We start from the raw sequence: 26,212 nt of genomic DNA, 5'->3' as shown, positions 1-26,212 counted from the left end.
CGCTGCCGCCTGTTGACGCCTGCTCACAGGCCACCGCCAGCTGGTGTGCGGTAGCATGTGGAGGGCCCTACCGGCTGACCTCGCTGGCAGCCCAGGCCACCCCCCCCAGTCCCCCCACCCCCACCGTGAAGTCGTGCAGCTCCACCAGCCCCGCCCACTCGCTGTCCCTGAACCCGCACTTGGCCAGGATGCGGCTCAGCTGCTCCTCCAGCAGCTGCAGGGGGCGGCGGTGGGCGGCGGGCAGTGGCAGCCAGAATCACGAGAAAAGCATGGGCTGGGTGGGTGGCACAAGCGGCAGCCAGTCCAAGGTCAGCTGGGAGAGGCCCTCACGCTACCAGCACACCAGCTGGCGGTGGCCTGTGAGCAGGCGTCAACAGGCGGCAGCGGCCGAGTGCCGCCTCTCACCTCCGCCCCGGCGCCCTCCCGATGCATGCGGCACCACTCCTCGCGCATGACCCTCAGCAGCGCGGGCCGCTGGCTGGCCTCGTAGCCGGGCAGCGCTTTCTTCAAGCCATCGTAGAGCAGCGGTCCCACGGCCCTGATCAGCTCAGCCGCAAAGGCCTCCAGGCCAGCCCGGACGGGCGCCCAGCGGCGCACCCGCTCCTCACGAGGCCCCCCGCCCTCCTGCTCCACCACCTCCTCCTCCAGCCTCTGCAGACCGGCGGCATGGTCAAAAGCCAGCTTGTGCCCCGATGGCAGCCGCAACCTCGCCCAGCTGGACTTGCAACGCTGGCGCCCCTGCGCCCCTGCACACACATGGCCGCACTCACCATCAGGGAGGCCAGGCGCTGGCTGAGTGGCGCCGCCAGCAGCTCCAGCCGCAGCTCCCGCCACAGCAGCGGCAGGTTGGCCGCCACGAACTCCAGGGCGGTGCCAAGCGCCCCGTTGGCGGCGGTCCTGCACAGCCGATGGCATGGCAAGAGCGGGGGGGAGCCGAACAGGCACCGAGGCCACAGGTTGGCGGGCCGGTGGCACCAGCATGTACACAAGCCGTGGCCGGTTGCCGACCTCTCAGAGCAGCCAAACACAGAGGAGCCGACAGCCAAGCACCCACAGACCACACGATGCGTGGCCCAGCGCTGCCGCCCTGCTTACTGCATGGCTCGGCTGTCGGCGCGCAGCTCCCCCGCCGCCTCCTGGGGCCTGAGCAGGTTGGACACCAGCGGTCCGGCACCCTGCGGCGAGCTCAGCGCCAGCAGCGCCCTCATGCCGGCGGTGGGTGCTGCCATCAGGAGCGCCTTGGCGGCGCGCCACAGCGCGGCAGCCAGGTCGTCGGGGGCGCCCGCCATGAAGTGGATGCCTGAAGACATCAGCTGCAGTCGGAGCGCGGCGAAGCAAAGGCAGGAAGGGAAGGAGTGGTCCCGCGTGTGCAGGCACGCCTGGGCACGGCGCCAGTGGTGGCAGTATGCCCGGCTCGCCCGAAAGAAGCTGGCTGTCCACTGTGGTGCAGCGTGCTGGGAGACGCCAAGGCTGCCCTCGCTCGCCTGCGACAGCAGCGCCTCGATGCAGCAGTGGGCGGTGGTGGCGGTGCTGCTGCCGACTGCCAGCAGCTCATCCTCCAGAAAAGCGCCCACGTCTGGCTCCGCCGCCAGCGCTTCCATGGCGGTTAGTAGCTCGAGGTAGAGGTGTGGAGGTGGGCGTTGCGCGGCCGGGGCGGCTGCTGCGGCTGCCGTCACCTCGGTATCCACCTGCAGCGAGGACCGCAGAGCTTGGTCAAGCGCTAAAGCAGCTGGAGCTCATTGGCTGAGGGCAGGGCTGCAAAGGGTACAGCAGCAGCGCAGCGCTCACCCGCTGGAGGCTGCTTGCCAAGCTGCGCAGAAGGGACAGTGCGCTGGTCTCCAGCAGCTGGAGCTGAGCCTCGCTAACATTTTCCCAGCGGCTGACTCCGTGCAGCTGCTCCAACAGCGCCTTGGCCTGACTCAGGCGGGCACTAGCAGCAGAGTGCAGGCCTGCAGACGGGCAGGGACGCTGCCTCAGCTGCCTGAGCGCCTGCATGGTTTGAAGCAGAGAGCCTGGGCGCTGGCTGTAGCAGCTTTGAACAGGCCACACCAAATGCTCCCCCAGGTCTGTGGCGGATTCTGACAGAGCCACAGCGAGTCAGTGAAGCGCCCCTGAGCAGTTGGTGGCGGCCGTCCCGCAACGGTGTATTGCCGGCCTCATGCAAGGTTGCAACTGATCAAGACCACCTGCTTCTGCATATCTGTCGGGTCGACTTACACGCGCTGGCAAGGTATGGAAGGACAGTGCGGCAGTATTTGATTGCAGAATGCCGTTTGTTCGGCGGTGAAACCGAGAAGTGTAGGCGGGGTTCAGCCAGGGTTCGGAGGAGCGAGGGAGGGAGAAGTTTTGAGCAGGTAGAGAATGGGCAGGCGCATGCAGCTGCCGCCTGGTTGGCACAGACTGCAAAGAGCTGGCCGACCAGCAGGCCTGCATGCGCCGACAAATGAAATTAAGAAGCTCGCTCGAAGGGGGCGGGCAATACGAGCCGAGCAGATGACCAAAAGGCATGGCGAGGGCAAGCCATGAGCTGAACTGCTGGGCCACAGCGAGGCAGCGGCAGTGCTGCTTCCCCACTGGGCCCAGGCTGTGTGCAAAGTCAGTGTTCTATGGACGGCAGGAAAAACTCCAAGCGCAGGCAGGAAAGGGACAGCGAGTGGCGCAACCTGTGCAACTGGCGGAGCAGGGGAGAGCCAGAAATGGGAGCAGCAAAATGCGCTGCGCATGCTGAGCGTGATTTGAGGCGGGTGGGCGAGGGATTGCGGCCCGAGAGCACCAGCGCGCCTCGCAGGCGGCGCAGCTGGCTGGGCACCGAGCGGGCATCCACAGCGCTGCTGCGGCTGACGGTCGCAGGGCATGCAGTGCTCAGTCGAACACCTTCTCGCCAGTGGCAAACAGGTTCCACACCACGGTGCCCACCAGGTACAGCGCCACCGCCACGCCCCACACCTGGACGCAGCAGGCAGGCAGGCAGGCAGGCAGGGCGCACAGAGCAGTCAGCGCGGGAGGGGAGAAAGGGGGCGTGCCCCAGGTAAAGCAAGCTTTGGCAAGCGCAACGCCCTGCCCCACCAATGTGCACTGCCCCCTCCCGTCCCGTCCCTGCACCCGCTACCCCGCCAGGCGCACCTGCTTCCAGGATCCGGTCTGCAGGATGAAGCCGGTGGCGGCGGTGCCCAGCACGCCCGCCAGCACGCCCGCCGTGTTGCTCAGCCCCAGCAGCACGCCCGCGTACCGCGGCCCGATGTCGGCGTGGTTGCTGTACAGGCCGGACTGGGAGAAGGCGTCCAGGCCCTGCGACGCCATCATGCACGCCACCGCGCCGCTCACAGAGGTGATGTTGCCCAGCTGGGTCAGGAAGAAGGCGGGGCCGAGGAAGCCAATCTGCAGGGGAGCGGGAGGCGGCGGGGGGTTGAAGAGGGCGCGCGTCAAGAGGTGACGAGAAGCAGCGAGGTGGAGGCCCCCGCTTGGCCGCGGCACCGGCCGGCAGGGCTGGTGCGGCTGGCAGCGCTGCTGCCAACGCGGGCCCCCTTCCTGCGCACCGTCTGCATGATCTTGCGCACAGAGGTGACGCTCCAGCCGCGCTCCACCAGCGTGTCTGCGATCCAGCCGCCCACGTTGGCGGAGATGGCCATAGTGACCCAGGGCAGCACCGAGAAGAAGCCGCTGCTCTTCAGGTCCAGGCCCAGCACCTGCCCAGGACCAGGGAGCGGCGCAGGCGGGGGAGGGAGCAGGGCGCAAGAGCTGGTCAGCTGGCCCGCCGCAATGCCAGCTGCCCAGGCAAGAGGAGCGCAGAGGAGCACAGCGCTGCCTGCAGGCACCTCCCAGCGGAGCAGAGAACTGTTCACGCCCTGCTCCCCCCTCCCCTCCTGCCGCACTCCACCAAGCTCTGCCCTCCTGCCGCACTCCACCAAGCTGTGCGCCTCCTGGGCCCCAGGGCGCGCCCCCCGCACACACCTGGTTGTAGTAGGTTGGCATCCAGGTGAGCAGGATGAAGGTGCCCCAGTTGTGGCAGAAGTGGCACACAATCAGCGCCCAGGTGGCGGGCTTGCTGAGCAGCAGGCGCCAGGGGATGGAGGTCAGCGGCTGCGCCGACGCTGTGTTGCGCGTGATGTAGCGCAGCTCAGCCTGCAGGGACAGTGGGGTGGCGGGCGCCGGCAGCCGTTGTGGGAGCGCAACAGCCAGAGCAGCAACTGGGGAGGGTGCAAGGAAAGCAGCAGCGGGGCGCCAGCCGGCGACCCCCCCCCACACACACGCGCCAGCCCTCCCCCAACGGGCGCAGCCCCGCCACACACTCGGGCCCCCCCAGGGCCGCACCTCGTCGATGGCGGGGTCGTCCTGGGGGGAGGCGGCGGCGTGGCGGTCCCACCACGCATACCAGGCCAGCCCCGCGGCGCCAAAGACGTAAAAGACGGAGGACCAGCCCCAGCTGGCAATCATCTGCGGGGACAGCGCCAGCCCCAGCATGCTGCCCGTGTACATACCGCTGTAGACCAGCGACAGCGAGCGGCTGCGCTCCTTGATCGGCACCCACCTGCGGCGGCAGGCGGGCAGGCGGCGGCGGCGGCCGAGGTCGGGGCGCGGCGTGCGGGGCGCAGAGGCGCTGGCTGCGTGCATGCCACGCTTTCCCCAGCGCTGCAGCCAGCCGGCATCCTGCCCAAACGCGCACAGGAGATGCACACAGGACACACACACACACACACAGGGGTGCCAGCCCCCCCCCCAGGCTCACTTGGACAGCAGGTTGTTCATGGCGGGCATGGCCACCCCCTCGCCGATGCCCATGCACATGCGCGCCGCCAGCAGCACCGGCAGGCTGACGCGTGCCGCGATGGGCGTGATGACGGTGGCCAGGCTCCACCACACCACGCCAAAGCCCAGCACGCGCTTGCCGCCAAAGCGGTCGGCCCACACGCCGCCGGCCACCTGCGTGAGCAGGTAGCCCCAGAAGAAGGAGGACTGCACCAGGCCAATGGTGGCGCTGTTCCACTGAAAGTGCTGGCTGATGGGCAGGATGGCGATGCTCATGTTGACGCGGTCCATGTTGCACAGCTGCGCGGGGGGCGGGCAGGTAAGGGCGCGGGGAGGCGGGGGGTGGGGGCGCCTTGAGGTGGCCAGGCAAAGGCCAGGGGGGCAGGCGAGGCTCGGCGGTGCCACAGGGAGCAAGCCACCCAGCGCCGGCGTGCATGGCGTGGGGCGCCACAATGGTGGGCGCTGCTCGCTCACCAGGAAGGCCACGAAGCACATGGCAATCATGGTCCACCGCCGCTTCCACCCGGGCTTCTCCCGCACCCTGCTGCTGCTGCTGCCGCCGCCGCTTCCGCTGCTGAGCGAGCCAGAGTAGGAGCCGCTGCCGCCCACCAGCTCTGCGCCGTCGAAGCTGGCTCCCAGCGCGGCCTCGACGCCCTCGCCCCCCGGCGTGGTGCTGACACAGTGGGCACGGGGTGGCGCGAGACGCGGCGGCGGCGGCGCGCTCGTCACGCTTCCTCCGCGGCGCTGCGCGGGGAGAGCAGGGGACAGGCGGGAGGTTGGGCAGCAGGCGCACAGGCTCTGCGACGAAGCCCAACAAGCCCTGATGGGAAGCCTGCAGCACGAGCCCAGCAGCCTTCCCCCTCACCTGCGGCAACTGCTGCACCAGCGGCGGCGGCGCTGGCTGGACGGGCGCATGGTGGCCTAGTCTGTGCACCCCGGCCACACGGCGAGCCACAAACCTGCATGGGAGCATATGCGCCACAGCTCTGTGGGCCAGGAAGGCGCAATGCACGCCTCTGGCCTTATCCCGCAGGGTGTCTCGCACGCATCCCACCTGCCACTGGGTGCACTCTGCGCCCACCCCGCCTCGTTACGGAACCCGCTAGTGCTGGCCTGGGCGTTGGTGACGCCCGTGGCGGCCCGCATCGCTGCTGCTGGTAGCACCAAGGGACAGTGGCTGCCCAGCGGTTGCTCACGAGGCCAACTGGAATGCTATTGCGTGCGCGTCACTGAACTGGTGCTGGCAGCGAATGATAAAGATGTGCAGCCTACGGGCTTGCAGCACATATGGCGTGCCACCTGGGTGCCAAACCCTATTGCTGCGCGGCTCTGTATAATCCGTCAAACTACCATCGGCCAATACCGGCATTGCTTCCGGTGCCATTCTGAGTGTCGGCGTGAAGTGGTGCCGCAGGCACGCAAATGCCACCCTCTGATCACACCGCCAGGGCCTTTGGGGCCTAGGCAGCGTGCCTGATTGAGCAGCGCGGCCGGCTGCAGCGCTGCCTCGGCCCAGACAGCCCCGCTGCCCTGCCGCCTCCCGCCTGCGCCTCCGCCTCGGCTACCATGCTATCACTGCTGGGGGCGGCTGTGGTTGGCTGGCTGGGCTGGCGGGCATGGCAGCAGCTGCAGCAGTGGCTTGCAAAGCTGAGGGTCCTGAGCGCGCTGCCGCACCCCAGCACCACCGCCACCCTGACGGGCTCCCTGGAACTGATCGCCGACAGAGACCACATGCACCACGCCCTGGGCCGTGCGGCTGCCGAGCTCGGCGGCCTGTGCTATGTGCGCATCCTGTGGCAGCCGGTGAGCTGGTGCCCGAAGGAGCGCTCTGCATGATTGGTTGTCTTCTGTGTGTGCATCCAGCGCCGAGGAGCCAGCCACCCAGCTCCCCAGCACCTCTGCCGCGCCTGCCGCCGCAGCTGGTGGTGGTCACCGACCCGGCGCTGTGCCAGCAGCTGCTGAGCGCCGCCATGGACCTGCCCAAGGACCCTGGGCCCTACCACTCCTTCAACACGCTCACCAGCCCTGGAGGCCGCACCCCCAACATGCTGGGCCACACAGCCAGCCACGGCTACTGGCACCTGGTGAGCAAGGGCGGGGCCGCGGCTCGCGCCTCCCCGGCCCCCGCTGGCCGCTGCGCAACCCAGGCCGCCGCCCCTGCCGCTTCCGGCGCGCCGCAGGTGCGCAAGGGCGTGGCCGGCGCCTTCTCGCCGCGCAACATCCGCGGCCAGTTCCCGCACGTGCTGCGCCTGGCGGACCAGATTGCGGGCATCCTGCGCGGCGCGGGGCCCGCCGCCGTCCTGGATCTGGACAACCTCCTGCAGCGGGAGGCCATGGACGTGATCGGCAGGATTGGCTTCCAAACCGACTTTGGCGCGCTGGAGGCTTATGCCAGCGGCGCCCACGGCGGCGGGCCACTCCACGTGGCCAGCGTGTTTGAGACGACCAAGGGTGCGTGGTGCCTGCCGGCCGCCTTCCCTGCCGTTGGCAGCCCGCACTCGAGCCGCACGCGCTCTCGCCCCTGGCTGCAGGTGCGGCGCTGGAGATCGCCAAACGGTGGAGCCAACCGCTGCGCACGCGGGTGTGGCGCCTGATCCCGGTGAGGGGCGGGGTGCCCCGGGTGCTTACCGCAGGCACCGCTGCGGCAGTGCCCAGATGCCATTCACCAGCCAGCCCGGGCCGCCGTGCTCTGCGCCGCTGCCGTGCAGGATGCGCGGCGCGGCGAGGCCTGCCTGCGCGCAGCCCAGGCGCGCATGCGGGCGCTGCTGGCAGAGCTGAAGGCACGCGGCCCGCCGGCGGAGGATGACGCATCCATCGCGGCGCACCTGCTGCGCATCAGGTGCTGCTGCCCGCGCTGCGCTGCGCTGCGCCGCGCTGCGCTGCACCATGTTCTTGGCCGCCAGGGCGGAGGGTGTGTGGCTGTGGCGCGCCGCCCACACCCGGCCTCGCTGTCCCCCGCCCCTCGCCGTGGCGCTTGCAGGGACCCTGCCACCGGCCGACCCCTGACCGACGAGCAGCTGGCGGGGGAGGTGGGCCTCATGTTCTTTGCCGGGTTTGAGACGACCGGCCACACCATGGCCTGGGCGCTGTTCCTGCTGGCCAGCCACCCGCAGGCCGCCGCCAGGGTGGCCGCCGAGCTGGATGAGCATGGCCTGCTGGTCATGCCGCGGCGCCCCCGCCCCCGCCAGCTCGAATATGCCGACCTCTCCAAGCTCAAGTGAGTGTGCAGTGATGGGAGCGCAGCGCGGCTTGGGGGCTGCGGGATGGTGGCGAGCGGGGCTGGCAGGAGGGAGGTTCAGCAGGCTGGCGGCTGCACGCTCCCCTCCCCTACACACACCACACAGGAGCCACACACCCCGCACGCAGGTATCTGGGCCAGGTGCTGAAGGAGAGCATGCGGCTGGTGCCGGTGGTGGCGGGCGGCACGGCGCGCAGGAGCGCCAAGGAGCTGACGCTGCGGGGGCACCGCATCCCCGCAGGAACGACGCTCATCGTGGGAGGCATCGGTGGGTGGCGGCCCCGGCGTGGGTGGGTGGCGCGCAGCGTTGCGGGCAGCGGAAACGATGCCGGGCTGGCTGGCAGGGAGCGGGCGCCGCCGGCAGAGGTGCTGGCGAGGAGACGATGCCGTGTGTGCCGCTTCGGGCCGTGCCGCAGGCCTGCACCTGAGCAGCCACAACTGGGAGCGGGCCGACGAGTTTCTCCCCGAGCGCTGGGAAGAGCCCGGGGCAGAGTACTGGCCGGGGGACATGTGTCCGGCGCGGGCCGGCACGCGCCCCGAGGGGAGCAGCGGCAGCACCGGTGCATCCACCAGGCCGTTGGGTGGGGATGAGGAGGAAGAGGAGGGCGACGGCGCTGGTGCTGCTAGCGCCAGCGGCGCCTGGACCTTGGTGGACAGCGACAGGCCGCCGCTGAGGTTTGCCCCCTTCTCTCAGGGCCCCCGCATCTGCATCGGACAGGTGGGCCTGAGACAAGGGTGTGTGTGCGGTGCGGTATGCAGCACCGCGTGCGGGGGGGTGGGGCATGGGCGGCAGCGCTGTGCTGGTGGAGCAGTGACATCGGACGTGCCTGCCCTGCCTTGCAGCACCTGGCCAAGATGAATGCCACCGCCACGCTGGCCCTGCTGCTGTCGCGGTTCACGTTTGAGCTGCCGCCGGAGCTGCGGGGCCCTGGGGCGCTGTGGGACTTGCAGGCACGCCATTGCCGGCAGCAGCGGCAGCGCTTGCCTGTGGCCGTGCCGCCTGCAATGTGCAATGTGACTGCAGCCTGCAGCACGCTAATTGGTTTTTGTTGCGCTGGGCCTGTGCAGTGCAACTTGATGACCAACCAGCCCCGGGATGGGCTGCCGATGAGGTGCATCCCACGCCCCACTTGAGCCGGGGCCACCCTCGGCCAGTACACCTTCTGCCTGCCCCAGCACATTCCCCCACCCCATCACATCCAACACATGCTACTTACAAGCCCTGTAACTTTGCTTCAGAGACAATCACACTGACTTATGCATCAGATCACTGCTCGCGCTGCCTCAGTCGATGATCAAATACTCCTCCTCCTGGCTGCTAGGCTCGGCCACCATGCTTGCAGCCCCCTGGCACCCGCCGCCAGCCGCCAGCTCCAGCTGCTTTGAAGGCAGTGCTGCTTCTGCGGCACGGTTGCCGTCCTGTAAGGCCGGCGCATCGCTCTGCAGCACTGCCCCCCACACCTGCCCGGCGAATGCAGGCTGCCCTGGCGAATGCGCATCGGCACCCCTCCTGCGCTTCACCCTGCCGCCGCACCCCAGGCCACTACTGCTTGCGCTTTCTACGCTGCAGCCGCCACCGCCACCACCGCTGCTGCCGCCTGTGGGCGGCCCAGGCAGAGCTTGCAGGCTGGCGCCATCTGAGCGGGGAAAGGCCCAGCCTGGTGCCGCCTCCACCTCATCTGGGGTCGCGGCAGCTGGCGTGCTGCAGGTTGCAGCTGCAGGGGAGCCCTCCCACCGTGTGCTGATGGCCCCCCACGGTGAGCTGATGCCCACATGCTGCCCTCCTGCTGCACCATCCGCCAGCTCCAGCCGCTCCGCCGCCTCCATGCTGCTTGCCGGCGGCAGCAGCGGCGGCACCGCCAGCAGGCGCTCCCGCTGCTGCGCCCACGTCAGCCCGCTTGGCTCGGTGTGTGGCGTTTCGCCTGCAGCGGGCAAGAGGCAAGGCAATCCTGCCACATGCGTGTGCAGCCGCGGCCATAGGCATAGGAGTGCTATCATACAGTTGTGTGCAGGCCGGCTCCCAGCCGCACCTGCGCCATTGTTTTCCTCCAGCCAGCCCAGCGCCGCCGCCGCCGGCACTGCTGTCAATGTTGGCGGCAGGGTGGGCCCAGGCTCAGCTACCGGCTTGCTGTAACTGGGGGGAGGCGGGAGGGCAGGCCCCGCCTGGGCGTGCCCGGCGCCCGTGACGGCAGGGGCTGCTTTGGCGCTGGCAGCATGCGCCGAGGCCTCTGCCGCCTCTGGCATCCCCGCGACTGCTGGCAGGAGGGGACGAGGCAGAGCCGCCGCTGCAAGGCCGGGCACACCACCGGGCGTGGGGTGCACCAGCAGATGGGCAGCATGGGGCGCCCGCGGGATGGCGCGCCGCGGGGTGAGCAGGCAGGCAGCACCGGGGCCGACGTTCTCGGGCGCCGTGGCCCCCGGCACCTGGCTGGCCGCCTCCGCCGCCGCCGCCACCGCAAACGCCAGGAAGTCGAGCAGGCCATCGGGCGTGTGCAGGTCAGCCAGGTCAGCAAGGATCTGCTTGTAGTGGTGGCGCAGCAGCGGGAAGTTGAGGCGCTGCGCTTTGCCGCCCTTCTGCAGCAGGCGGTCGATGTCGTAGGCCATGCCGGCCTCCTCGGGTGTGCTGTACAGGCCCAAGCTGAGCTCTTTGCCGGAACGCTTGGTGCGGGCCTGCCAGTTGTCGCCCGCGAAATGCACGCCCCTGTGGGGCGGGATGGCGGTGAGAAGACCCACGCTGCTTGCAAAAGGCATGCATGGCGGAACGCTGGCAGGAAACATGGCGTTGGTGCCCCTCCAGACCCGCTCTGGCACTTCAGCCCTGCAGTCCTGTCGCAGAGGCCTTGGCCTCACCTGTACTGCGGAGGCGGCGGCAGCGGGGAATGGGCCGCCACCTCGTCCGGCTGCTGCGCCGGCGGCTGCTGTTGCTGCAGTGGCGGCCCCTGCTGCTGCCGCTCGTGCTGGGCTTCGGCTGCTTGGCGCCGCAGGATGGCCGCTAGGATGGCTTTCAATCGCATCGCAGTGATAGCGGTGCTGCTGTGCAGAACAAAAGCCGATTGCCTCAGGCAGGCGTGAGGGAAATGGGACGCATGAAAAGCGGGGCTCAGGAGGTGTGTGACAGGCTGAACAGGCTGAAAGGAAAGAATGGTTACAGGGAGCGATTTTCGAAGAAAATTGGCCCGACAGCGTACCAGGGCCTCCACAACTATGGCGTACTACTCGATAACGAGCCAAATAATCGGAGCGGCCCATCGCGTTCTCGTTGTGGCGGCCGCCGCGATGGTAGCAGGCGGGAGAGCGCGCAAGGAGCGGCAGACACCACAGCAACTCTGGGTTCGACAGCCTCATCACATGCTGCATCGTCAATGTGAACATGCAAGCTGTACAGACAGAAGGTTCAAACTAGCTGTGCATGAGATGAACGCTCACGATGCCTGCCGAGCACCGCTGACCCTCCGTCTAAACGGCCAGCCGGCCCTTCCTGCTGCTCCCCTGGCGGCCCTGCTACTGGCTTCAATCAATGATCAGACTCCTCCGCCGCCTCCTCATTGCAGGGGCTGGCTTCAATGCTCGCAGGCTCGCTGGCCCCGTAGCTGCTGCCACCCGCCGGCGGCTCAGGCAGCGCCTTCACTAACGGCGAGTCGCCACGGCTGCCCCACACCTGATCACAGTTGCAGCGCTGCTCGCCGCCGCAGCCGTCGCAGGACTGTGAGCAGCTGCAGGCGCGTGAGTAGGCGCTGGGGCGGGTCAAGTTGGCGCAGCAGGCATCCTTGTCCTGCGGCGGTGAGAATGCCAGGCAGCGTAGCCATGTGTGGTGGAAAGGTGAGTGCATGGCCGTCCAAGAACAAGCAAAGTAGCAAGACCCAGCAGTGACATTTTTCGACATGCATTGCATGGACAGACATTGCAGGCAGCAGGCCGCTTGCTCACCCGCCACGCCTCCAGGCATGCCGCCTCCACCACCCGCCACTTGCCGCACTGCCCGCACTCCAGCCAGTCCAGCTGCTCATCAGCCTCGCCTTCACCAGGCTGCAAGGCTGCACTGGCGTCCTTGGCACCAGCCTGGGCCAGGGGAACCTCCGCACGCGCCTCTGCCTGCTGCCGCTGCGCCGCCGCCTGCTGCTGCTCCTGTACCTTGGCAGCCAGACGGGCCGCCTGCTGCTGCTCCCGCACATTGGCTGCCAGCCTGGCCAGTTTGGCCGCATGCAGGCTGGCAGCAGCCACATATGCAGCGTGCAGCTGCGCCTGCGCCTGGTCCGAAGCCCACTGCTGCCACCCACCCGGCACACCAGCTGTAAGCAGTGGCCCAGGCGGTGACACGCCTGCCACCGGCACGCCTGGCAGGCATCCTGTGCCCAGCTGTGCACCTACCAGCTGCGGGCTGCCGCCTAAAGGAAGCGCCAGGGCTGGCTGGAACAGCTGCTGAGGCGCCAGGGAAGTGGCAGGGGCACCGGCAGGCGGCCCGCCTGCCACATTCTCATCCCGCTTGCGCTTCGTGCTGCCCTCTCTCCCCGCGCTGCCGTCACTGCCGCCAAAGGGCTCAGCAGATGAAAGTGCAAGTAGCGCGCTTCCAGTTTGCTGATCGGTGCCCTCCGCTCCATGCCCTCCGCTCCACATCTGCCTTGCTCCCGTTGCTGGCTGCGCGGCTGACTGTGATCGAGGCAGCAAGCCGCTCAGGATCAGAGGTGCCGAGTTAGCGCGCTCTGTGTTACCTTGTGCAGCGGCTCGGCAGCATGAAAGCAGCCTCCACGAGCCGCCCCTCTTCGAGGCATTACTTGCCAGAGAAATGAGCGAGAGGTGAAAATGAATGAGCTAGAGTACAACGTTGCTGACATGGCACGGGCGATCAGGTTGCGGCGGCGGTCAGGTTGCAGCCGCTGCCTGGGTTACACATGCTGCCAGGCCAGTCTGTACAGCATGGGGGCTCAATGGACCCCATGGAGCGGGCATCAACGAAGGTCAAGCACTAGTCAAACATCATGTGTGGCACAGAGCAAAGCACGTATTGGGCGCTGGATTGAAAGTCGCCAAAGCAGGAAGGGCGATGTCTGTAAATCGAAAAGTGAACCCCCAGAGCACTCGGAACGAAAAGGTCGACAAATGAAACACACACAGGGGGGTCTAGCTGGCTTGTGAAAACGGGTTGGTGCCCTGGCGGGCAAATCTTGCTACACAGAGCGGGGCGGCAGCCGCCGCCGGCAGCGGCACCTCCTCACGCCGAAAGGTTGTTGTTTGCGACCAACTTCTCCATGAACCTCACTGCCTCTGCAAACATCCTCATCTCCAGCAGCATGGTCAGGGGCTTGGCCTGCAGGCGGGAGGGCAGCGCCACACAGAGCGGTGAGGCAGGCACATGCGCCCATATGGATCCCTCTGGGGCGCGGGCGGGTGGGGTGGGGACATGCCGCAAGCTGCGCTGCATGTCGCACGACAGGCAGGGACGGCCGCCGCAACGCCGCCCTGCTGCTGCCGAGCGCGGGCCTGCAGCGAGGCGCCGCATGCGTGGCGGCCCCGCCCCAGCCTGCCACGCCTGGCGCTCACCCTGTCGTGCTGCTGCTTCAAGTCCATCCTCTCAAACTGGGCCTGGTGGTCGGTGATGAGGTCGATGGTCAGGCCCGCCTGGCGCGCCGCCGCGTCGCTGCCCAGCACCAGGATCAGGCGCTCCAGCACATCGTTGGCCTCCTTGGAGGCACCAGACGCGGGGCTGCCGCCTGGCGCGGCCACGCCGACCGCGGGCGGCGCGCCTGCAGCCGCAGGCGGCGGCTCGGCTGGCGCCGCTGCTGCCGCTGGCGGCTCGCCTGCTGGCTCTGCTGGGGGCGGCCCGCCGGCTGCCGGCCCGCGCTGCCCGGCTGCCGCATTACCGCCGGCGCCGCGTGGCGCAGACGACCTTGCAGGCTCCTCTCTTGCCTGCTTGAACATGCGCAAGGCGACGCCTGGGTGCTGGGCCTGCTCCTGCTGCCCGCCGCCGCTGCCTGCCATGCTTCCCTCCAGCTCAGGCCTGGGACCCGCACCCTCAGCTGGGGCAGGCTGCACCGCTGCGACTGCAGCTGCCGCCGGCTCCGCCTCTCCCGCCTGCTGCTGGGCTTCCGCCGCAGCTGCTCCTGGCTCCTGCTCCTGCCTCGCCTCATCAGCATCCATGGCTGCCTCCGCCGCGGCTGCTGCAGGTGCCACATCCTGCGGTGGAGGCTGCTCCTGCTGTGCAGCTGGAGCGCCCGCACCGGCTCCATCCGCCGGTTCGGCGCCTTCCCCCCCGCTGCCCGGCACTGCTGCAGGAGCGCTGACCCCTGCCGCCGCAGCAGCCATGGCCAGCGCTTGCTGCAGCGCCTGCTCCCCAGGCCCCTCCCGCGCCACCTTGGCAGCCACCAGCAGCGGCGGCCTGCCACCCGGGGCACGTGCCGCGGCGGCAGGCGCCTGGCGGTGCAGCAGCAGGCGGTCGCCCTCCTGCACATCCAGCTTCGAAAACAGCTCTGCAGCAGGATGGTGGGCAGTGGCAAAATGGATAGTGCAAACTCGGCATTTCCGCTGGCAGTCAGGCCTGGCTGGCGCAGGCAACTGGCAGCTAGCAGCGGCACCCACTTTTGCCCTCGATCCTCCCATCACTTAGGCTGGCATTCCATGCAGTCCTGTTGTTGGCGGTTCTGGCATCTCGCAGGCGCAGATGGCCACCAGCCTGCAGTCCCGTCAGCTTGGCGGCCATGGCGGCTGCAGGGGGGGCACAGCTCGTGGGGCAGACAGTCAGCTGATGCGCTAGCGGATGGATGGCACAGGTGCAGGGTGCCACACGCTCAGCCCAGCCTGCATGCAGCTCGGTGCAGCACGGCGCACCAGGCAGCACCAGGGTCTCGCTGAGGATGCATGTCCCATTCACTTCCACCTCCAAGGCTGCAGGGCAAGAGGCACGGGCACTGTCAGCTTGAATTGTGCGGGCGCACGAAAGCCATCGCATCAAGCGCTGCCCAGACCTTAGGTGCAAGCATGGGATATCAGACAGCATGGCTTAAATGAGGCAGCGACACACAAGCTGACAAAGGCTCACCTGTACTGTCGGCATTCACCCAGCGGCACTCGCCACCGCCACGGCCAGTTGCACCAGCGCTGTCAGAAGCCTGGGACGCCCCAACTGGCTCGGCAGGCGCAGCGGCCACTGCAGCTGCTGGCGGCTCGGGGACCTCCTGCTGCTTGCCGCGCCGCCGCTTGGCCGCTGGCTCAGCAGCCTGCTCCTTCTGCTTCTCGCCAGCCTCAGCTTCCGCGGTGTCCTCGGCCTGCTCCTCCTGCTGGCGGCGCCCACGTTTGTGCATGCTGCCAAGCAGGGCAGTCTGCTCCTGCTCTGCCTGCACCAGCTGGCGGCGCCCACGCTTGTGCTCGCTGGCAGAAGGTGGCTGCTGCTGCTCCTCCGCGGCAGCCTCGCCCTCTACTTCCGACAATCGGCGCCTGCGCCTGCTGGCCTGCCCGGCCGCAGTCGCTGCCTGCGCCTCCACCTCTACTGCCCCATGCTGCTGCTCCTCCTGCTGGTGCTGCTGATGTCGCGTCACACGTCGGCCTGGCAAAGACAGCAGCACAGGTGCCTGCAGTGCTTCCGCATCGCCCGCAGCAGCATCTCCCTGCTCCTGGCCGCTGGCCCACCTTGTGCCGCTGCGCTGCCTGCCCTTGCCTGCTGCTGGCTGCTCTTCCTGCCCCTCAGGCTGCGAGGGCTGCGGGGGCTCAGCTGGCTGCGGCAACTCCGGCAGGAAGCCATAGTGCTTGCGCGAAAAGTCCCAGCAATCCTTGCACAGCCGAGCGCCAGTGGTCGCGTGCTTGCGCCAGGGGTAGGTTGGCGTGGGGCCGGCGTGGTCAGCGCCGCAGTGGCTGCACAGCCGCTGCTCTCCGGCAGCGCCCGCATCCGACTGTCCCTCGGCACCAACAGCTGTTGCTGCATCAGCCACACGCTGCTGCTTGTGCTGCCTGGGTGACACAGGCGGCTCCTCATCCACTGCAGGAGCGGCTGGCGGCTGCCGACCATGCTGCTTCCGCTTGCCCTGCTGCTTCTTCTTCGGCTGATTGGTTGCGGCTGCTGCAGCCTCCTTCCAGGCAACCACAGGCAGCTCGCCGCCATGCCGGTCGCTGTAGCCGCAGCAAGGGCCACACAGCTGCTCCTTGCTGGTGGGGTGCCACCGCCAGGAGTACGATGTGCCGGGCGGCCCAGGTCGCAGCGAGCCGCAGTGGGTGCACTGCTTCACAGCGGCTGCGACTGCTGCCTCCTCCTCCTCGCTCTGCTCCTCCCCCTCTGGCTCCACCTCGCTCTTCTCCTCCTGCTGAGCCTGCTTCTCTGCCTGCCGCTGCTGCCGCTTGATGGCGTTGTGCACCTTTCTGTAGCAAGGATGGCACAGCCACTCCTCCCCGGTGGCGGGGTGGCGATGCCAGCCTGCCGATTTGGTGCTGCCTTTGCTGGTGCTGCCGCACTGCAGGCACTGGCGCTGCTGCGGCTGCTGCTGCAGCTGCTCCTCCTCCTCCTCCTCCTCGCTCTGCGCCTCCTCTTCCTCGCTCTCCACCTCCTGCGGGTGCTTCTCCGGCTGCCGCTGCTGCCGCATGGCAGCTGTGCGCGCCTTGTTAAAGCAGGGCTGGCACAGCCACTCCTCCCCGGTGGCAGGGTGGCGGTGCCAGCCTGCCGATTTGCTGCTGCCTTTGCTGGTGCTGCCGCACTGCAGGCACTGGCGCTGCGGGGGCTGCTGCTGCAGCTGCTCCTCCTCCTCCTCCTCCTCGCTCTGCGCCTCCTCTTCCTCGCTCTCCACCTCCTGCGGGTGCTTCTCCGGCTGCCGCTGCTGCCGCTTGATGGCTGCACGCGCCTTGTTAAAGCAGGGCTGGCACAGCCACTCCTCCCCAGTGGCGGGGTGGCGGTGCCAGGTTGCCCACCTGCCGCTGCCTTTGGTGGGGCTGGCACACTGCAGGCACTGGCGCTCCTGGGGCTGCTGTGGCGGCTGCTCCTCCTCCTCCTCCTCGCTCTGCTCCTGTTCCCCCTCCGCATCTGACAGCGCTGGCAGCTCGCCGCCATGCCGGTGGGCGTGGCCCCAGCACCGGCCACACAGCTGCTCCTTGCTGGTGGGGTGCCGCCTCCACGAGTACTTGGTGCCGGGGGGGCCAGGCCGCAGCGAGCCGCAGTGGGTGCACTGCTTCACAGCAGCTGCAATAGCTGCCTCCTCCTCCTCCTCCTCACTCTGCTCCTCCTCATCTGGCTCCACCTCGCTCTCCACCTCCTGCTGAGCCTGCTTCTCTGCCTGCCGCTGCTGCCGCTTGATGGCGTTATGCACCTTTCTGTAGCAAGGATGGCACAGCCACTCCTCCCCGGAGGCGGGGTGGCGGTGCCAGCCGGCCCACTTGGCGCTGCCTTTGCTGGTGCTGCCGCACTGCAGGCACTGGCGCTGCGGGGGCTGCCGCTGAGGATGTTCCTCCTCGTCCTCCTCGCTGTCCTCATCCTGCTGCTCCTCGCTGTCCTCCTGCTCCTCCTCCTCCAGCAGCTCCGGCAGCTCGCCGCCGTGTTTGTCGGCATAGCGGCCGCAGGGCGCGCACAGCTGTTCGCGAGTGGTGGGATGCCGCCGCCAGTAATACTGGCGGCCAGCAGGGCCAGGCTGTAGAAAACCGCAGTGGGTGCACTGCCTCACAGCAGCCGTGCCTACTGCTGGCTGGTCTCGTGGCTGCTCGTGCAGCGGCTGCTGCTGCGGCTGCAGCGGCTGCTGCTGCTGCTGTTGCAGGCTCTCGGCACGCTGCTGCCAGACACGCTTGCCGCAATCGTCGCACAAAATGTGGCCTGCTTCTCCTGGGGGCTTGCGCCACTGCGTGGAGCTTGTGGTGCCACACACGGGGCACTTGCGCCCGATGGCAGCCACCGCCTCGGGCATCAGCAGCGTGCACTCCACCAGGGGCAGTTCCCGCTGCAGGGTGCCAGCGGCGGCTGCACCCTGCCGTCCCCGTCCCCTGCCGCCCCGGCCACGCCCCCTGCCTCTGCCGCCCCCGCCAGCGAGGGGCGGCGGCGCGTGGGCTGCCTCATCAGGCACCTTGGGAGCCGCGACCCTCAGCTGCAGGCGGCTGCCAGCGGACAGCTCGAGCTTCCCGAACAAGCCTGCACACAGGGGGCAAGGGAGGGGAGGACAGTGGATGAGAGCAGCAACAGCCTCCGCAGATTCTAGAACAGCCGGCAACTCGGTTTGGCACTAGCGGCGCTGCCAGCACTGCCTGAATCACATCACCGACCTGGCAACCGTAGGGTTGTGCCAGACAGGTAGCCGCGCCACTCCTCGCCGCTGTAGGCATGGCGCACCAGCACCTCGCGGTTGCTGCCGCCAGCCAGGTCGTCCCACGTGCTTTCTGCAGCCAGTATACAGCACAGCGGTGCCGCTAGTTGGGCAGGGTCCCGCTGCGGCGTGCACTGCCTTGGCTGAGTGGTGCACCCTGGACATCTGCCAGGCTGCTCATGCACTCACCTGGGAAGATGAAGGCCCTGGCTTCCGCCTCGGCAACATTGATGGTCTTCAGCATGCCTGCAGCCCAGCAGAGGCAACGGAGGGAGACGGAGGTGGTTTGTGCAAAGGAAGCCTAGCAGCAGAAGGCGCCACCTGACTCAGGTTGATATCGGACATGGCACGGCAGCTCCCACGCGCACGTGAGTGTCCCGCATCCTCCCACTCGAAGGCTGAAGCGCCGTCTCCGCCCGCAGATGCCGCTGCATGCTGCTGCTGCTGCACCGGCTCCGCCTCCGACTCTGCAAACTCCTCCTCTGACTCGCTCGCCTCCTGCTGCTCATAGTCGGAGCTCGTTGCTGGCCGCCCCTCATCTTCCTCGCTCGATGATGCTCCTGCCGCAGCCACAGCAGCTGCCACGCCCGCAGCAGCATTGCGCCGCCTGGGCAGCACACGCCCCTGGGCAGAGGCAGCAATTGGCTGGCGCCGAAGCTGCAGCTGAACGTCAAGGTGGCGCTGGGCCTGGCGGCGCAGCCTGCGCTCCTTCAGGTCAGACTCCTCCTCTGAGCTCTCATCATCTGCTGCGGCAGCGCCCTCGTCCGACGACAACACCGTATCCTCGGGATGCCTAGCTGCCGCCTGCCTGGCGCGGCCAGCTGCAGCCTGCCTATTGCTCCCGCCAGGGCCCCTCACAACATCCAGCCCTGCTGCAGCACGTCTGCTGCTGCTGTTGTCGCGGCCGCTGCCACGGCCAGAGCCGTGCCCGTTGCCGCGGCCAGTCCGTGCGTGCATGCCTGCTGCGCGGTTAGCAAAGTATGCCTGAATCACGTCGGCTGGCCGGTCGAGTCCCGTGCGTTGGAGGTAGGAGAAGCAGTTGGCGCACAGCAGCTTGCCGCTCGACGGGTGCCGCTGGTAGCCCGTGCACTGGTCGTCACCACAGTGGCTGCACAGCTGGCTGCCCGAGACATCACTGCTGTCACCAGGCTGCTCCTCCTCATCACCATCGCCCTCCTCATTGCGATCCTCGCTGCCCTCCCCTGCCGAGCTGCCCCCACCTCCCTCGGGCCCATCTCCAGCCTGCTGCTGGGAGGTCTGCTGGCTGTTGCCGCTGCTGCCGCCACCAGCACTGGTGCCATTGCAAGCAAGGGCACCTGCGCCATGCGCTGCACCTGGCTGCCCCACATCCTCAGCAGCTGGTGGTCCCTGGGCTGCGCCAGCTGCCGAGGGAGGCGGCGAGGCTGGCAGCTCTGAGCCGTGGACCGCACCACTCCCCACGCGTGCCAGGGTGGTTCCTGCATGGATTGGGGTGGCAAAGGGAGAGAGTGAGCACATCGGTTAGGTGGCGCAGGAAGGAAAAGCGAGCGCTTGAACTGCTCTGCTCGCATGGCACAAGCAAAGCACATGCATGAACATTGAGCAGCCATCCACAACAATAAAAAAACCAGGAGCAAACAGCAGAGCCGCAGCTGATGCAGCTGGAATGTGTGGCTCACCTGCGGCACGCTGGCTGCCCGCCTCGGCGCCCGGGAGGGACGCGACCACATCCTGCAGTCTTTTGGGCACCCAGCGGACGAGCACCGCTCGCAGCGCGTTTGGGTTGGCAGCATCGCGGAGCTGCAGGGGGCACAGCAAGGAACACGGTTCACATGTGGACGTGTGTGTGCAGAGAGTCTGGCACGATGGGCGGCAGTCCATGCTCTCTGCTGCCGGGGTCCCACCACAGTCTGCTGTCCTTCAACCCAACTGCCACGCACCTCCTGCACCAGCTCCGCATCCTTGTCCAGGTTGCTGTGGGGCAGGTTGAGCATGGCATCGCCCGCCAGGCCTGCGGCAGCAGCGGCGGCAGGGCATGGATGCAGAAGTGAGTGGGGCAGGCCACGGCCAAGCTGGAGTCGCAGTGCAGAGATGCACGTGGGAGTGCAGAGAGGCCAGCCTTGGCACCCACCGTGCAGCTGCTTCCAGATGATGCCGATGTCACGCACCACCGCAGCCTCCACCGGCGTGTCAAACGCTCCCAGGTGCTCGCGGGTGCCGTCCACTGCAGGTCAGCGGACAACGGAAAGGATGGGGCAGGTCAGCACAAAACACAGAGCCAGGCCTTGCATGCGAATGAGCAGGCCATGTGCAGGCTGGCAGTATCCAGCAACGAGCACCTGTGATGGCGGCCTGAAGCTTGACGCTGCCAGTGATGCGAAGCACGCCCACAAACCGTGTTGTGTTGTCCTGGTTCAAGGCCGCAGCAGAGCCCACTCCTGCCTGCAGCTGCTGCTGGCCTGCTGAGCGGGCAGCCGCCTCCCACTGCTGCAGCCGGAACGGCTGCAGTTGCTCCTCCAGCTGCTGCCTGGTGGCACCGCTCAGCAAGGCCAGCAGAGCCGCATCGCTGCTGAACTTAACTGGCGGGAAGTTGAGCTCGCCCTGCAGCCCCAGCACTGCCGCCTGCACCTGATCCTGCGAGGCTGCCTGTGCTGCTGTGCCTGGCCCCTCCGGCTGCTGCTGCCGCAGCGCCCACCAGATACGGGCGTGGTCATGAGCGGCGGCAGCCAGAGCCTCAGACTGGTAGCCGGCGATGCGGACATCGCGCGCCTGCAGGAGGATATGGCCGCAAAGCTTCCAGTCAGACAGCTGAGGAACAGAGTCAGTGCGCCCCAGCCAGGCCTCCACCTCTCGCTGCCAAACACCTGCCCACCGGCACTGCCGGCAGGCACGCCCTGCCCCACCCCCACATTTCACTCGCCTGCGGCAGCTTGACCTGGACCTTGTACTTGCCGCTGCCGGGAGGCGCCTCGCTGACGCCGCGGCTGCCGTGTGGCGCGGCAGGCGGTGCGGCAGCAGCGCCCAGCCTGGCGTTGCTGGGGACGCGCACCCTGAACTTGGTGCCGCCATGCTTCGGCGCCTGCACCGATTGCTCCACCGGCTCGCCGGCTGCGGTTGCTGGCACGCCCACAACAGGCAGCGCATGGCCCTCTGTCACGCCTTGTTCCGGATGCTGATCTTCTACCTCCTGCTGCGCTTGCTCCAGCGCTGATGCCATTCCTGATGCCACAGCATCGTTGGAGGCGCCAGCCAGCTGAGAGGCCGGCCTGCCCGGCCTGCCCCGACCCCCGCTGGCTGCAGCCTGCTGCGAAGGCGGCCGTCCGGCAGGGCCTGATCCCGAGGCCTCAAAAGTGTAGGTGGTGCCGGCTGCGCCCGTCGCGCCGGGCGCTACCGCCCCACCCGTCCCTCCCGCCGCCTGGGCAGTCCGCAGGGGCCCGATGACGAGTGCGTCAAAGGCCTGCTGCTGCGCCACTGCCGGGTCATACACGCCCGGCACCAGCTGCTGCTGTGCCGCCCCCGACATGCCCAACAGCGTGTCGTACTGCTGCTGCTGCGCTGCCGCTGTCACATCCTCCACCTCATGCTCCGCACCAGGCACAGCCGGCTGCGCTGGTACTGCCTCCACAGCGGCCGCCTCCTGCTCCGATGCAGCACGGCCAGCCTCCAGAAGCGGCTGGTCAGCTGCCGCTGCGCTGTGGGGCGCTAACGCCTCGGCCAGCGGCATGTCTGGTGTTGGCAGCAGTACTGCCGCGGTGCACGCTGCGGGCTGCTCCTGCTCCTGCTCCGCCTCTGCTACCGCTGCATGCTGCCCAGAAGGGGGTGCACCGCTCTGCCCCCCGTCTGCAGCACCAGCAGCACTGGCCACGTCAGCAGCCCCTGCAGGCAGCGGGGGAGCGTTCCTTGTCAGCGGATGGCACCGAAACACAGGTGCAGGCCAATAAAAGGGCTGCATGGGGGTCTGGCTGGAGCCTGGCTGGGGCACACCAGGCGCGTGCTTTGCTGGGTGGTGATCCCAGACAAACAGATGCGGCTCGGCAGGCCGCGGATGTTGCGACCACCCGCACCTGTGCGCCGCCGAGCGGCCGCGACAGCCGCCTCTGCATACGACTCTGCGTCATGCTGAGAGGCTTGGGCCTTTCCCCGCAGAGGCCGCGCCAGGACGCCAGCATCCTGCCCACCGCTGCCTGCCTCGTGCGGCAGCTCCGGCGGCAATGGGGCCATGCCTTCGCCCAGCTCCTGGACGTCCTCAAGGAATCCCCCTACCCAAGCTCCCGCCTGCTGCTGCAGGCGCTGCGCCGCCTCGCCCGAGGATGTGGGTGCTGGTGCGGCGCCGCCTGCGGTGGCGTCAGCTTCGAACCCGCCTTGGTGAGCCACCTCGGCGCTCATCACACCAGGCGCCTGCCGTCCTGGTGCACGCGGGACATTGGTCTAACTGCACAGCAGGCAGAAGGGCAGGGGTTGGAGGCAGGGGGAGCAAGTGGAGGAGGCGGGAGGGAGAAGCGGGAGGGACAAGCGGCGGGAGCGCTGCTGGGCCTGGCAGCGCAACAGCAGCGTGTGTGGCTGCCCGGGCAAGCGCGGCCCGTGCTGGGCCCTGGGAGAGGAGCGGCGGCCAACCCCACGGGGCCAATTTTGATGAAGTCTTCAGGAAGCGCTGATCATGCCGGCCCTTGGCGACAGCCCTTTCCCACCACTCGGCCCGGCGGCGACCAATTGGCGGGCCGGCGCTGCCCAGGCCCAGCAAACCCCGCAGGTCGGCCCGGCCGAAAGCCCTGGCCCCCCAGACAGCCCCAGCGGCGCGGTACCCACCTGCTACTGGTTTCCTGTGCTTCAATTCCGTCTTCCCAGTGCTGCCTGGTTGTCTGGTGCAGGGCTCCCGGAGTTTTGAAGCCGCCGCCGCCCTCAACGCTCTGGTGGCCGCTCGTTTACAAGCAGGGCACCAAGATCACTGCAACTGAGAGGCACGCAGCCGCCAACGTGCGTTTCTGGGCTGAGGTGGCACGCCGCTGCCCCGCGCTGGGCGGGTTGGTGCCAGCGCCGCACATTGTGCAAAGGGAGTTGTATGTTGCACAGGGCGTTTCATTAAGCTGACACTTTTCATGCAGTAGGCAAACTATCAGCTGCATTCTGCGAGGGACACACTGCCGCCAGCGGCACGCGGCGCAGCACCCAGGCTGAAGGGAGCTGCCTAGCTGCCTTAACCGGCATCCCAGAGGCGGCAAGATTTCACGTGTGACATCCAGATCTGTAGTTGTCGTAAGCAGGGTAGAGAGAGGCCACAGGGCTGCCAAGAGGGGGCAATCGCGGCGCCAGACCGTGCCAACTGGGTTGCAACTGGCGCCATGGCGGCATCGCCCCGATCGATTTCTTGAACACCTGCATGTGGTGTGCATACTGCTGCAAGCACCAGCAGCCTGCGTGCGCACGCACTGAGCCATTCTTCCGGGCATCTGCGGCTGGATAACATGCAGGCTGCGGTAGCAGTGACATACACACAGTTGCCATCTGGAAACAGCAGAGCTGCTCCCAGCGGGCCACAGCGGGGGTGCAGCACCGTGCCGGCCGCCGCTACGGCCTCGGCTTACAGGCGGACAGGCAGCGGCGTGGGACGCGTGCAGCGGCCCCAGAGGCAGCCCAGGGCGGCTCAGCGAACCCTGGCAGCCGGGATGGAGGCGGCGCAGGCGTCCAGCAGCGCGGGCGGCGGCGGCGCCGGCGCAACGCCGCGCACCCACCTGTGCACCAGCCTGGTGGCCCCCACTGTGGAAGGCATGCTGGCGGAGGCCCAGGAAGCGGAGCAGAATGGCGCCGACATTGTGGAGCTGCGCCTGGACTACCTGCAGCAGTTTGCGCCGGAGGCCGACCTGTCGCGCCTGCTGCAGGCCTGCCCGCTGCCCGCCATTGTCACCTACCGCCCCACCTGGGAGGGGTGAGCGAGGAGCCGCGGGGCCGGGCATGACCTGCGGGGCACAACCAGCGCAGGCGGCTGCTAGCATACATGTGCTGAAGCCAGCATACGTGTGCAGGGCGTGCGCCACCCACTCTCCCCCTGCCCAGCCTGCGCCCCGGCCCCACCTCACCCCCCTGCCCTCCCTGCGCAGCGGCAAGTACGACGGCCCCGAGCCGCAGCGGCTGGCGGCGCTGCGCCTGGCGGCCCTGAGCGGCGCTGCATACGTGGATGTGGAGCTCAAGGTGGCGCCCGCTTTCTTCGCAGGCACGCAGCCCTGGGCTGGGGGCGCGGTTGGGAGGGCGGGGGCAGGGCAGGAGCGCGGGGGGGCAGGGGCAGGCACGGCGATGAAGCTTGCCTGGCCATGCAGCAGGCGCGGGCGCATGGCCGGGCACGAGCGGCGCCCGCGTGATGCCGGCAGCGCACCTGACCGCTCTGCCGATGCCTGTGCCCACCTGCACACGCCTGCCCGCCTGCCCGCCTGCCCTCCTGTTGAGCGCAGCCAAAGGTGAGGTGCCTGCTGCCACCAAGGTCATCGTGTCATCCCACGACTATGAGCGCACCGCCAGCGAGGAGGAGCTGATGGCGCTGGTGGAGGTGAGAGGGGGCGGCGGCAGGGCGTGTGGGGTGGGGCCCGCATTGCGCTGGCTGTCGGCGGCTGCGGCTGTCGGGTGGTGGTGGGCTGCACGCGCCCTGCCCCGCGGCTCCGATGAGCGCAGCCCACGTCCCGCCCGTCCTGCCCGCCCTGGCGGCCCTCTCTCGTGCCGCAGAGGTGCCACGGCGCGGGCGCCGACATTGTCAAGTTTGCCACCATGGCCAACGACATCACAGGTGGGTGGGGAGGCGGGGGCGGCATCGGGCGGGTGGCGGGCACGCAGCGGTGCAGCACGCAGTAGTGCACGTGCAGTACTGCATGCAGGCAGCGACACAACCAGGCAGGCAGGCAGGCAGGCAGGCAAGCAGCGATGCAGGCAGGCAGGCAGGCAGGCAGGCAGGCAGGCAACCTACCGCCTGAGCTTGTGCCTGCCCCCTCCTGACTGCTTTTTGGCCCCCGCCCCCCTCCCCACTCCCCTGCCCACGCAGACGCCCACCGCGTGCTGTCGGTGCTGCGGCGCTGCCCCGTGCCGTGCATCGCGCTGGCCATGGGCGAGCGCGGCCAGATCAGCCGCCTGCTGGCGCCCAAGTACGGAGGCTTCCTCACCTTTGGCGCCCTCAGCCCGGACCGCGCCTCGGGTGCGGGTGGCCTGCAGGGGCCGGGCGCCGGCCGCCAAGGGCGCGCGCCCTCGTCCCGGGCGCCGCCAGCCGCTCGCGACGCTGTCTTGGGCAGCTTGCCGGGCCGGCCCTCCCGCCACACTTAAGCATCCCTGCCTGCCTAACTTCCCGCGCGCCTGCCCGCCTGCAGCCCCCGGCCAGCCCACCCTGCAGCAGCTGAGCGGCATGTACGGGCTGAAGCAGCAGCGGCGGGACACGGCGGTGCTAGGCATCGTGGGCAACCCCGTCAGCCACAGGTGCGCCCCGGGGGTGTGCGGCTGGCTGGCTGGCTGGGCTGGGCTGGCGAGACGCGTGCGCTCCTGGCATGGGCGGGCCCGGCAGGCCGCTGCGCTCTCGCTGCCGCCCGCTGCACGCCTGCCTCTCCCTCGCCGTGCGTGTGGACCACCCCTCTGTGGACCGCCCTGCCCTGCCTCCCCCACTTGCCCTCCCGCAGCCGCAGCCCCGCCATCCACAACGCGGCGCTGCGCCAGGCGGGCCTCAACGGCGTGTATGTGCCGCTACTGGTGGACGACATGCCGTCCTTCCTGGCCACATTCACAGGTGTGTGTGGGGGGCACACACCGCGCCTGCCTGCCTGCCCGCCCCGCCCTGCTGCCTTGTTTGCCCTGCTTGGTTTGTTTGCCATGGCAGGCAAGGCAGGCAGGCGGGCAGGCGAGGCGGGCGGCTGATGGCGCGTCCCACCATCACCACACCCACACACACCCGCCGCCACCTCGCCCACCGCTATGCCACACCTGTGTGCACACACCCCGACATCCACACCGCCCCCTCCCG

General features: G+C 68.6%; 4 protein-coding genes across 4 annotated transcripts in view; 2 read left to right on the top strand and 2 right to left on the bottom strand.

Moving 5' to 3' along the window:
* Positions 1-2,862: 2,862 nt before the first annotated feature.
* CHLNCDRAFT_143059 (hypothetical protein) lies at positions 2,863-5,892 on the bottom strand (the record flags this gene model as incomplete). The annotated part of the gene is made up of 9 exons (XM_005849540.1): positions 2,863-2,946; positions 3,124-3,378; positions 3,537-3,686; positions 3,952-4,122; positions 4,312-4,528; positions 4,727-5,046; positions 5,221-5,490; positions 5,612-5,705; positions 5,828-5,892. 9 exons carry the CDS (start codon positions 5,890-5,892, stop codon positions 2,863-2,865), a joined length of 1,626 nt encoding a protein of 541 aa, XP_005849602.1.
* Positions 5,893-6,132: 240 nt separating this feature from the next.
* On the top strand, positions 6,133-11,056 carry CHLNCDRAFT_57280 (hypothetical protein; the record flags this gene model as incomplete). The annotated part of the gene is made up of 11 exons (XM_005849800.1): positions 6,133-6,549; positions 6,666-6,830; positions 6,927-7,197; positions 7,278-7,345; positions 7,455-7,585; positions 7,727-7,963; positions 8,113-8,252; positions 8,401-8,702; positions 8,828-8,998; positions 10,451-10,602; positions 10,969-11,056. Exons 1-11 carry the CDS (start codon positions 6,313-6,315, stop codon positions 11,054-11,056), a joined length of 1,962 nt encoding a protein of 653 aa, XP_005849862.1. The 5' UTR covers positions 6,133-6,312.
* Positions 11,057-13,193: 2,137 nt separating this feature from the next.
* On the bottom strand, positions 13,194-22,611 carry CHLNCDRAFT_143055 (hypothetical protein; the record flags this gene model as incomplete). Its single annotated transcript, XM_005849539.1, has 15 exons — positions 13,194-13,289; positions 13,523-14,448; positions 14,558-14,683; positions 14,807-14,863; positions 15,018-17,886; positions 18,010-18,074; positions 18,206-18,319; positions 18,436-18,492; positions 18,615-19,703; positions 19,905-20,025; positions 20,166-20,236; positions 20,357-20,449; positions 20,565-20,994; positions 21,161-22,101; positions 22,290-22,611. The coding sequence occupies 15 exons, from the start codon at positions 22,609-22,611 to the stop codon at positions 13,194-13,196; spliced, it is 7,377 nt and encodes a 2,458-aa protein (XP_005849601.1).
* A 1,277-nt stretch (positions 22,612-23,888) lies between these two features.
* CHLNCDRAFT_143054 (hypothetical protein) overlaps positions 23,889-26,212 on the top strand; it is a gene marked incomplete at both ends in the record, with an annotated part of 2,950 nt that continues 626 nt past the window's right edge. The window contains 7 exons of the mRNA XM_005849799.1: positions 23,889-24,148; positions 24,321-24,459; positions 24,698-24,763; positions 24,937-24,997; positions 25,250-25,399; positions 25,569-25,674; positions 25,872-25,980. Coding sequence (XP_005849861.1) covers positions 23,889-24,148; positions 24,321-24,459; positions 24,698-24,763; positions 24,937-24,997; positions 25,250-25,399; positions 25,569-25,674; positions 25,872-25,980 — 891 coding nt within the window. The remainder of the gene's footprint in view (positions 24,149-24,320; positions 24,460-24,697; positions 24,764-24,936; positions 24,998-25,249; positions 25,400-25,568; positions 25,675-25,871; positions 25,981-26,212) is intronic.

Source organism: Chlorella variabilis (genome assembly GCF_000147415.1).
Source record: "Chlorella variabilis unplaced genomic scaffold CHLNCscaffold_5, whole genome shotgun sequence".
In the NCBI taxonomy this organism is placed as follows: Eukaryota; Viridiplantae; Chlorophyta; class Trebouxiophyceae; order Chlorellales; family Chlorellaceae; genus Chlorella; species Chlorella variabilis.
This window is presented reverse-complemented; position numbering and strand designations above follow the sequence as displayed.